This window comes from Diospyros lotus, chromosome 15 (genome assembly GCF_014633365.1).
Source record: "Diospyros lotus cultivar Yz01 chromosome 15, ASM1463336v1, whole genome shotgun sequence".
Lineage (NCBI taxonomy): Eukaryota > Viridiplantae > Streptophyta > Magnoliopsida > Ericales > Ebenaceae > Diospyros > Diospyros lotus.
This window is the reverse complement of record NC_068352.1, coordinates 22245197-22257792: the sequence shown is the minus strand read 5'-3', so window position 1 is coordinate 22257792 and position 12596 is coordinate 22245197. Positions and strand designations below refer to the sequence as shown.

The window sequence follows — 12596 nt, the reverse complement described above, 5'->3', positions numbered from 1 at the left end:
CTCGTTAACTCACAAATTGACTCAATTAGAGGCTTGTAATCAGACCCAATTAGAAGTTTACGATTACCTCATAAAAACATATTTTTTTATAAATGCACTAATAAATTTATTCATGATTTTATAAATATATTATTTAGCATACATACATATTATCATTATATCATTTATTAAAATTTATATTAGATATATATTTTATAAATATATTATTTAACATACATATATATACTTATAGATCATCATTATATATATTTTTCCCACTTTTCTCTTTTTTCACTCTCCCCAAGAAACCCAGTTCCTCTCTTTCTTTCTTTCTCTCATCTATTTTCCTTTCTCGTGTGCCCTTCTTCTCTTGCATAGCAATCTTTTCTTGTTCCACTTTCCTTCGCTGCTGGCCCGCCGCCTCGTCTCTTGTTGCCGACCGTCACTGCATCCCTTATCTCCACCACTGCCTCTCACATTGTTCTAACCGCAGTACAAAAAAAATGACATTTAGTAGCGATTTTTAAATCAACCGTAACAAAGCATTTAACAATAGTTTTTAACAATTGCTGGAATAATCGCCGCTAAATCATATTTTTTACAATGATTTTTAAAATATTTAGTGGTGGTTTCGGAACTACCACAAAATATTGAATTTTTGCCGACCCCCACGCGCGGACGGCTAGGTGGCCGCATGTCCACGTGCTACGTGGCTATGTTGGAAATCCTTCCCCTACCTCAGTTTCGAACCCAGGACCTCTCTTACGCGCGCTAAACCATCTAACCTGCGAAGCCTCATTGTTATATATTCGTGCATATAAATTATATATTAATGCAATCACTATTTTCTAGAATTATATTTTATATTTTTAAAATAAATTAAAAACTATAAATTAATTGATTATTATTTAAAAGAATAATGAAAAAATTAAAAATTAATTAAATTAAATTAATTAATAATTTAAAAAATAAAAAGAAGATTATATATATATTTTTAAATTTCTTTTTAAAATTGTTAAAATTTTATATATAAAAATTTTGTTAAATTTATTTTTATTTTTTTAAAATAAATTTTTAATGAATCTTGAGGTGATTTTTTAAAATCGCCGCAAATTTTATTTAATTTTATTTTTTAATTATTTATTTGTTTCTAAATTTGGAGGCAATTTTAAAAAATCGCTACAAAATTAAATTTTTTCAAGAATTTTGCAGCAATTTTTTAAAATTGCCATAAATGTTAAATTATTTTTATTTTTTAATTTTTTAATTATTTTTTAAATTTAGAGACGATTTTTGAGAAACCGCCGCAAATGTTAAATTATTTTATTTTTTAATTATTTAATTATTTTTTGAATTTAGCAATAGTTTTTCAATAATCGTCGCAAAATTTAATTTTAATTTTTAATTATTAAATTATTTTCTAAATTTAGCTGCAATTTCTTGAAAATTGGTACAAAATTAAATTTTTTAATGAATTTTACGACGGTTTTGAAAAACCACGACAAATGTTAAATTATTTTTATTTTTTGATTATTTAATTATTTTTTAAGTCTAGCAAGGTTTCTCAAAAATCGCCCCGAAATTAAATTTTTTAATGAATTTTCAAAACTGTCACAAATGTTAAATTATTTTTATTTTTTAATTATTTTGTAAATTTAACAAAAAATTGTCGCAAAATTTAATTTTAATTTGTAATTATTAAATTATTTTTTGAATTTAACTACGATTTTTTAAAACCACTGCAAAATTAAATTTTTTTAATGAATTTTGCAGCGATTTTTCAAATCTGCCGCAAAAAACATATTTTGTAGCTGTTTGTAAACACCCAAAATACCATGTTTTGTGGCGATTTTTAAAATCGCCGCAAAAAATTAATTTTTTTGTAGTGTCGCTGCCTCACCTCTAGCCCCCGACAACCACTACATCCACCGCTATCGTCGTCACCGAACTCGAGCCAAACTTCCATGCTTGACTTGAGCTCGAGCCTAAGGTCAAATTCGTCAAGCCAAGCCCAGCCGAGCTTAGTGAAGCTTGGCTAGATTGCAATCCTACAGGTGACCACATGAGCACATGTGTGTATCAGCATCTGGTTGTGTGTCGGCATTGTTTGGGAGAGTGGTTGAGGCGTGTGCATGGAAAAGTCTTCTACATAGGGATGGGCTTCTAGAGACGATTGTGTGCTAAAGATTACAGGAAATGTGCAGTAGGTTGGCTGGCGCACGGAAAGGTGTGCATGGATAGCTGGTCACAGATGGGCTTCTAGGGACGCATAGATGTGTGCGCTTGCGCGAGGCTTTCGAAGGTAGCCACGCAGAAGGGTCATTTGCTCAATCGCATGCGCAAATAAGTTGCGGGGGCCAGGACCGACTCAAGGGCTTAAGGGGCCCTAAGTCATCACTAATTTAGGGGCCCCAACCCTTTTGACGAAAAATTAAAAATTTATTAATTTTATTTTAATAATAAAATTAAAATAATTATTTATTAAGCTGGGTTTGGGCTCTAGGCAATTGCCTCACCAGCCTACCCCTTCAGTCGGCCCTGCGAGGGCCTACGCACAAGGCAGCTTTGCCTGAGCGCGACTCGGGCCCTTTACGTGGCCAAAAAAGGCCAGAAGCAAGACTGCCCGCCCCTGTTTATGAAGGGATGTGCAACAATTGCACACACTAACACTTAGCAGCACATGCAAAAAGACAAATTGATTTTTTTAAAAAAAATAAAAAATCATACAAATAAATAGCAAAACGGATCATTTCTTACATAACATAGTGATAGCAATCTTATGCATATAAAGACATAACCATATAATATGAAAATGCAATAAAAGGTAATTGATCAAGCTCAAAGAGCATGCTGGTTGCTTCTATTGCATATCTAACCCGAACACTTTGATCTCCTAGTTGAGCTCTCGCAATCTCATCGCGTACTGGCTCACTAATTTGCTTCCCGAACCAACTCCTCGTTTGCTTAGTACTTGTCCTTGGTTGACCAAGCCATCCTCACAAGAGTAGGAGACCAAGTCAGTTTATCTGTAGGCCGCCCTAGAACCCTTCGCTAAACCCGTGCATGCTAAGACTGTCTCAAATGAAGGTGAATGAGATCTAGGACCGCTTTTTCAATGGGCTGTATCTCATGGACCTGAAATGGGATATAACAAAGGGGTTGCTGTTGTAAATCCATCATCGACAACTCTTGTCGAACAACTGTTGGAAGCTCGTCGGAAACCCTCAATCGCTATGCCGACGACAACTCTTGTTGTCACAGCCATTGGTACCGATGGAGAACGAACCACGACTGCCATGGCCTGCCTGCTACAGTATACTATTGGGTAACAACAACTCTTGCCACGTCAGAGACACTGTTCACTGACCATGGTCTCTTGCAACGGCCACAACAAATTCCTTTCTCCGATCCGCACGTTGCTGTCCATTCTTTCTGACTATTAATATTTTTTGCCACAAGCTTTTATCTGTCTCTGGAGCATCCGACGACTGCAACTCCTTACAATTAGTTTTTCTTTTCACACCAGAAGATCCAATCAACAGAGAAGAAAACCAGAAACAGCTTCGTGCTGCCGGCGCACGCACTGTTTTCCTCCTCCATATTTATATGCATCTCATTAGTATTGAAGCCGAGAGATGGAAGAAGCACGGTGCGCCTTGTAAATATATATATATTCGGTGGACTAGGGAAAAGGCACACCCAAAAGGGTGCTGATCGCTGCTGTCTTCATTTTCCAATATTAATATATATTATATAGAGATATTAACATAATATAATATAATATATATATTTATAAATGTAAATCGGCAGCTTCACGTGGGAGAACCATTCTTCCATGCACTGTTCCCTTTTAATTTCTCCACGCGCAACCATGCGCCTCTCCCACCATCATCTCAATGTCCCTTCTCTCACTATTCAATTGCCCATTTTAATTTGAAAATAGCCTCCGCCGAATTCGCTTCTCCAAGAAGCCATCTCACATTTCATCTCATTTGCAATTAATTAATTTAATTATATAATATATATAATAATTATATATAAAATATTATATAAAAATTAATTATACGTGGAGAACAATTATAATAATTAATATTTTGTTAAATATCTCATTAACTCCTAATGATGTTGTTATTAACTATTGCCTCTTAATGGTAGAAGTACAATCAACTATCTCAAATTTATTAATCCAACGCATTATCTACTTAAGGCGTGATCTTTTCAAATACTTCTCTTAAGAAACTGTTCTAAAAAGTAGGTTACAACAATGGCTCCCCACCCTTGTCACACCTCAATTATGCAGGTAGGAGGATTTCAAATTAAGCCGGGTGCGTTGAAGAACGTTCGCTCATGGACGTAAGGTCACGCTGGTGACTTGGGGGAATTGAGTCAATGGGATGGCGTAAATAAGCAAGGCATCGAGATGATTTGGGCTTGCTTGTGATTATTCAATGCTAATAGTGTGGCCAAACTGCAGGCTTGGGGCGAGGTCGATGCATTTAGCTATGTCATCGTGGGGCAAGCAAGGATTCATGCAAAAGATTTTTGACAGCGTTAATGTTGGTGGGCAATGCTTGATGGAGGCATGCTAATGGGACTTGATCGATGCTTGATTGAACATTAAAAGTATGGGAAGTGTGATATGCTCTTCATGTATTGTAAATTATTGCGTTCATAATTAATAAGGTTTTAGATATATTATTAGTTGTTGAAATAATATAAATAAGGAAAAGGATTTTCAAATGTGACATTTTATTAATAGGGAATGGACGCCAAAGAAGATATTACAAAGCTTAAAATCAATTCCATTTTTTAATAATTATTGTAGTCATCATTTAAGTGACTGGAGGTGTACTAATAAATTCTAAATATTTTAAGGTCAAAATTTTATGTTGCATTCTCTTTATTTTTCAATTTTCAGTTTTGAGTTTTGAATTTATTTTTAGTTTTCTATTTTAGTAATCTATTTTTAGAAAATTAAAAATGCATTCTTTTTGTCATTTTGAAAATCTATTCTCAAAACAGAAAATTAGAAAACACGACCTCTTTGAAATTTTGAAAATAATTTTTTAATAATATTTTATTTAATAAATTTGATTATTCGGTAAATTAGAAATATTTAATATTAAAATATTATTAAAAAATATATACATTTTAAAGGTAAAGAATTTTGTATATTTTTTCCCATTACAATAATAAAATATGAATAAATAAAAATATTTTAAATTTAAAGTTTGTTTTAAATAAAAACATTCAAAATTTTGTTATTTTGAGTTTTCTTTATAATTTTTTTTTGTTTTCAAAAATACATTTTTAAAAATAATAAAGAGAACCCATTTTCATTATATTAGAAAATTAAAAATTAAAAATAACAAAAAGAACGCAACCTTAGTCACTCAATGATGTCACTCATTTAGATTTTATATGATTTTTGGTCACCCCTTTATTTGGTTTTAAGGGGTGAAAAGGTTAGTGATCCTAACCCTAGTAATAGAGTTGAGTTTAAGAAGGATATTAATTTTTCATATAAAAGTATGTTTTAAAAGTTATGTTAAAATTGTGTGTTTATTTTTAAAAATAATGAATCTCACTAAAGCAGCTGATTAAAGTACCTTATTGTTTCAAAAAGTAATGGGGAACCCATTTTAATCAAATATAGTTTTTTTATATAAAAATAATTATGATTTAACAACACAATAATAATAAAAAGATGTTAAACTAGTTTATATTAATCACATTGATATCTATAGTATTTTAGATTTTTTTTTTAGAGTGAAATGTGAAATTATCTGCATCTCGATTACCTAAAAAGAGATCTCAAGACTCCACATGCACAGGTACTTTAATATGCTTTTGCACAAAACAAATATCCTTCAATAAATAACTATTGTTGAAGATAAGCCTGAAGTTAAAGATGTACCTTTAATTCCCTTTTTTTTTAAAAGTATTAGTAACATATTGTTATCATATATTTTAATAATACAAATTTAAAACTTTTTTTGATTTTGTCATAAATTAAGACCTAATTAATAAACTTAACGGGAACTTGAAAGAAAATTTTGAGCAAATTTTGTCAATAATCTTACATAGTATAAAGATTATCTAGAAGAGTTTAAATCCTGCTCGATCTCAAAATATTATATGTGTTTATCACAAATCACTGATGCAATTATAAATAAATAGATATTTATTTTTTATAAATAAATTATTTTTATCTATAAAAGAGTTTTATTATCTCTTTTAAATATCAGAGTATTTATACAAAAATATTCGACCCCTTTTAATTATTTTTTATAAAATATTGATAAAAATATATTTTTTTAATATGGGCAAAAATCAAAAATCACCCTTGAGATTTTAAGAAACTATAATGACACACTTGCACTATTGAAAATCTATGTTTTCCACCTTATTGAAATATTGTTGGCATTAAATGTAACGGTGTGATGGTAAAATTGTTTTTTTGGAAGGAGGAACAAATGTAGCATAGTTTTCTTTTGATTTTGGAGATTTTTTTTATTTATTTTTGAATTGAATGATTGATATTGTGTATTTGATTATTAAATATTTGTGAGTTTAATTATTGATTTTGTATATGTGTATATTTGATTATTGATTTTGTGTATTAGTAGTGAAAATTATAAATAAGATAAAATATATAGAATTGAAGTTTATTAATAAATAAATGAAATAGGGAGTGAAATATATAAGAGAATAAGAGATGTGATTGGAATAGGCATAATTTTTTAGGCAAAATAAAAATAAAGAGTTAATTATTTATAATATAATAAGAATTGAGATATGAAAGCGGGTTGAAATGGGCTTAATCACACTATGGGTTTATGTATGTTGGTTTCAGTGTTGGCATTTTTCAACTATACTAAAGTGGGTTTTTGTTTTAGGTCTACATGTTGGCATTTTTCAACTATACCAAAGTGGGTTTTTGTTTTAGGTCTAAATACTTGTATTTTCTTCCTAAAACATTTGCTTTACTAAACTTACTAATATATGATTGAATGTAACTCTATTTTTTCGTTACTTAATTTAGTATATATACTGATTTTAATTTTTTCCTGTCAAAATATTTTTATATAATTATAAAAGTTGTTTACTTGATTTTTATTTTTTTTTCTATTTTTTCATTCTGAATTTCCATGTGCATTGATATTTGGATGTTAAGTATATATTATTCTAAAATTTTATTAATTAAATTTTCTTTATTTTTTTATTTCATTGATTTTTTTTTATTCTAACTACTTATTGTTTTAGACATTCACGTGGGTCCCATAGGAATACGTTGGTACGTTCTGTAATCACTAGATTTCAAGATTTAACATCTCTTAATTCACAAGAGGGAAAACATGAATTTTTAATAATGTAAGGGTATTCTTCCAGTTTCTTAAAAGCTCAGGGTTGATTTTTAATTTTTTTCCTTTTAATATTTTAATTTTATTATTATACCTAAACAATCACGACTATCAATGCTTAGTCCCAAAGTAAAGTGAAAAAAGTTTTATTGTAATTCAATGATTCAACCCTACTTTTGTTAATTCCGCCAATTACATGGAAGTCATGGGAACCACCTTATCTCTTATTCAGATGCCTCTCAAATCCGTTTTGGAGTCCGAATATTAATTAATGTTCACATATGTATGTGTGTGTGTGTGTCATCGTTCTTCTTGTGTTTCTCTGTGGAATTAAGATCAGCCAGCTTAGATGGACACTGCAAGTGCAAGAGAAGAGCAGCGGCGTCAAGAACTAGAGAAGCTTCTCCGGAAATGGAGTCCCCCGGAGGTTCCTGTTCACAGCATTTACCATAGAAAGAGCTTCTTCAGCTTCCGGCGAGATCCAGGCTATGAGATCCATAAACTGAAGAAGACGGTGCCGATCCGCGGCGAATACGTCGAGCTCCACTTACTCGACACGCAAGCCGTTCGGCATCACATGACCAAGTACGAGTTCCTCCATTTCGGCCTGGTCCAAGTCGCCGTGAAGCCTCTCACCGCCGCCGGCTTGGACTGCTCTGTTCTCGTCTGCCTTCGCGACTGTGGCCTCCTCAAGTTTCGCGATTCCCTTATGGCGGTGGCTCAAGCCTCTCTCCGCCACGGACCCATTTATTTTGACTGCTATCCAAGCTATCCGGTGACCCTTGAGGACGCCGCGAAGCCCATGACTTCGACTCTCAGCATCAAAATTGAGAGTTCCCGGAATGTCGAGCTGAGTTCATCGGATATAGCCGTCGAGTACAGGGTTTACTATCGAGTAGCCAACAATGCTTTTAGGGGCTCAAAGAAGTCTCTCTCCGTCGGGGAGACTACTTTCGTGGAGACCAATCTGGTGGGCGGCGGCGGCCGTGCCGTTCCGAGGACTGTCCGGTGGGATTCGTTTGAGGTGCCGGAAAGATGGATGGACAGCACAGAGCCCACCAACAATGGCGATTGACACTTGCATGTTAGTATGGATCGTGTTTTTATTTGTAGTTTCCTGCGTGGTTTGTATGTGCGCATGTAATCTCTTGTTAACAACATGGAATCAGAGAGTGCAACGCAATTACCAAAACATAATGATTATTGGGTTTGCTCCTCCCAACTTAGTAGTTCCCAAAGCTCAACTCAAGTACGTACAGAGGGAGAGCTAACACTTTATCCAAAAAAATAATTAATTAAGCGACTATTTGTGTTCCAATAATTAAAAATAATAATAATATTAGAAGGGAAGGAAGAGTACTCTTACTGAGATCATTTTTAATCTCGCACCGACTATATGACATTTAACATTCTAACTCAAATAAGTGCAAGAGTCACGTAATATTATTTGTACAAATAATTAGATTATTAAAAAAATAATTGAAAATGTAAAAATGTAAAAAATATTTTCATTTAATTTGTTACTACAATCTCTAGATGAAACCTCAGACTTCATCTTGGATGAAGTTTGATCGAGTTTCATGAAATAAGCTTGATCAGCCTTCATCCTATGATAAAACTCGATCCGGCTTCATGATAAATTTTGATGAGGTTTTATAATTGATAAATTTCGATAATTGATGATGAAATCTGATTTAGTCATCAAATTTGTACATCATCTTATAAGTACATGTAACACATTCCTAATAAAAATCACACATAAATCTCAGTCAAGCAAGTGAAAAATAGGTAAGTTTTAAAATTGAGCCCCTTATATTAAAATACAAGAGAATAAAATACACATTATTATGCAATATTTTAGTTTTTTTTAAAAAAAAAACCTTTTGGTGGACAATCCGATTTTTCTTCAAGGAAAGACAAGCCAAAGCCTCCCTATGTATCAACCAAATATTCATCCCACTTTTAAATTCTTTCATAATTAAAAAATAACATTATTAATTTATTATATTATTTTAACTTTACAAAAAGTTAAAATCCCTATTCAATACTTAGTCCCCAAGTAAGATTTTAAAAATGTGTTATTGGATTCAATAATTCAGTTTTTATATTAATTTACCCACCACATTCACCACTTTACACACAAACATATACCATCTTCTTCTTGTGTTTTTTAGTACTAGATTTTCAATAGTAGACTAGGGTCAGCTTAAGAATATTTGTCATTTAAAGAATTATTTTATCAAATTATTCTCCTTAAATAACTCAATTTCTTACTTTTTTTTTTCTTTGCGTTACTAATTTACCTTTCACTATTTATTACCTAATATTGAAGAATGATTTGTGAATTTGGGGAGTTGGGAGGTCTTCCTGTTTAAATGACTTTTCACTATTCATTGTCTGATATTGGATAATGATATATGGATATGGGGAGTTGGAGGGCTTCATAGTCTAAATGACACCTTATTATTCATTACTTAACATTAAAAAATAATCCGTAGATTTGAGGACTTGGAAGTCTCCTCGTTCAAATGAAACAACAAGATAAATAAAGTATGAAATCAAACAAAAATCATCATGAAATAGAATTAATGATTTTGCATCTCAAAATACAAAATTAAAATTTAGATAATTAATAATTTTATACCCTTCTTTTTTTTTGGAGCCTATCCCTCAAGTCGGGCTTGGGCAAGAAATATATTGTATTCCTGTTAATGGCAGGACAATGAGGGCAAATGGGCAAACGTGCCCCTACATTGCACATTGCAACCTAAATCATATTAATTTATACAAGATAAAATAACTATGTTTAATTATATACCCAACTATCACCATAAGAGAAATGGTCATTTTTGGCAATTTTTTTTGCTCAAGGTAATAAAGATTGTTGGCAATAATCATTTTTACCAACAATTGTAGTGAATTGTCGGAAAATCTTTCTTGACAATTAAATCAAATCACAGAGAATGGAACCTCCATTGCTAGTGGTTTTTTAACTATCAGGAATGAGAGTGATCATTCTCATTGGCAAACTCAAACTACCGGCAATGCAATCCCCATGGTGAGAGACTTTAGACTTTTACCTAAAGAAAAAAACTGAACCAATTGAGTATTTGTTCTGAAAGAAGAAAATAAAATTCAAAGTTTATTCAATGGCATCGTGAACACTTAGGCAATATGAGTACAGTATTTAAATTAAAAATTACAATGATTCAGTTGTAAATCAAATAAAGAGAAATCCCATGAAATCTGGTTCTGGATTGAGTCATTTGACAACCTGTTTATTCCGAATTTGCTGAATTCCTTGCATTAACCTTCCAGATTTATCTTAATAATTTATCTTGATTGGATTGTCATCTTGGTTTGAACATGTTTCCGTTAGAGCTCCAAGATCACTCAACTTTTCTCCACTAATTAAGGCTAGATTGTGAGAGTCTTCACCATTTTTTCTGCAAGGATCTCGGTTACCCTTATTTCTCCATTGACTCTCACAATTGTTGGTAGTGTCAAGCTGTGACAGGTTGCTAATACCCTCCCGCAAACTTTGTCGGGGCTGGAGGCAAAGTTTGTCACGGAAATATTGAAGAGCTTTTTTTGACATTGGTTTGGTGAAGAGGTCGGCAACTTGATTATCAGAGGAGATATGCTGTGTGACAAGCAGTCCACGAGCAACACGTTCACGCACAAAATGATAATCCAACTCAATATGTTTGCTTCGGGCATGGAATACTGGATTTACTGTCATATGAAGAGCACTAAGGTTGTCGCAATAAAGCGTGGGAGGAGATTTCAATGGAAAGCGAAGATCTTGGAGAATGAAGGTCATCCAAGTGAGTTCAGCAGCTGTGTTAGCCATTGCGCGATATTCTGCTTCTGTGCTTGATCGGGAAATTGTATGTTGTTTCTTTGCACACCACGAGATAAGGTTTCCTCCAAGGAATGTACAATAGCCAGTAGTGGATCGTCTTGTTGTAGTGCACCCTGCCCAATCTGCATCTGAGAAAGCAATCAGATCAAGTGTAGTGTGTGAAGAAAAATTTAATCCCATTTCAATTGTTCCTTTGACATATCGTAAAATACGTCGAACCATTTGTAAATGTGTCATTGTGGGAGCATGCATGAATTGAGAGACATAATTAACACTAAATGAAAGATCAGGGCGAGTGAGTGTAAGGTACTGTAAAGCTCCAACAAGTCCTCGATAGTAACTTGGGTCTTCCATGAGAGTATCATTGGAAGATATTTTTGTTTTAGCTTCAAGAGGTGTACTCATTGGCTTACAGTCAACCATATTTGAGCGTTCAAGTATCGTTAATGCATAATGTGACTGGGATAGATGAAGGCCATTTGTTGTTGACGTAATTTCCATCCCAAGAAAGTGGTGAATAGGTCCTAAGTCTTTCATTGCGAACTCACTGTTGAGCAACGCAATAAAATTTGAAACAAGTGTTGGAGGTGATCCTGTGAGTAGCATGTCATCTACATAAAGAAGTAAAATCAATGAGCCATAGTCTGAATGCAAAACAAACAACAAAGGGTCAGCTAGACTACAAAAGAAACCATATTTAAGAAGAAATGCACTAAAACGATCAAACCAAGCGCGTGGTGCTTGTTTTAGGCCATAGAGAGCTCTTTGTAGTTTGCAAACGTGTGTTGGATGTTGAGGGTCTGCCATTCCTGGTGGTTGTTGCATGTATAGATCTTCAGAAATTAAACCATGCAAAAAGGCATTTTTTACATCCAGTTGACGAATGGACCACTTTTGAACAAGAGCTATGGTGATAATCATGCGTATTGTCCCTGGTTTGATAACTGGGGAAAAAGTTTCTGTGTAGTCTACGCCATCAATTTGATGATACCCTTTTGCAACTAAACGTGCTTTGAGTCGATCTAAAGACCGATCTGGTTTGAGTTTTGTTTTAAACACCCATTTTGAACCAATGACATGCATATTTGGTGTTCGAGGAACTAGTTTCCATGTCTTATTCTGGTGTAGTGTAGCTAGTTCCTCGTCCATGGCTGCTTTCCAACCAGGATGTGCCAATGCAATCTTAATATTGTGAGGCTCACGAGGTATATTAGCTAAGGTGATGGTGGTGAAGGCATACTTAGGATTTGGTTTTACCACACCTAGTTTAGATCGAGTGACCATGGAGTGGACCAATGGTGTTGAAGGGCCAGGACTATGATGAGGGGACTCAGGCGTTTCACTTATAATCTCTGTAGCTATTTCTTGGGCAGACTCGTGAGACTCTT

At 33.3% G+C, this 12596-nt stretch overlaps 1 protein-coding gene across 4 annotated transcripts in view; it reads left to right on the top strand.

Annotated features, from left to right (window-relative positions):
* Nucleotides 1–12596, top strand: part of LOC127791900 (uncharacterized) — a 79684-nt gene that overhangs the window by 18209 nt on the left and 48879 nt on the right. The window contains exon 3 of one of the 4 annotated variants that reach the window (XM_052322073.1): nucleotides 8368–8701. The exons of 1 other annotated variant lie outside the window; for it this stretch is intronic. In XM_052322073.1, coding sequence (XP_052178033.1) covers nucleotides 8368–8418 — 51 coding nt within the window. In that variant the 3' untranslated portion in view covers nucleotides 8419–8701. Of the gene's footprint in view, nucleotides 1–7588; nucleotides 8702–12596 lie in introns of those variants that run through there. 2 more of the 4 variants (XM_052322072.1, XM_052322074.1) reach the window with 2 other exon arrangements.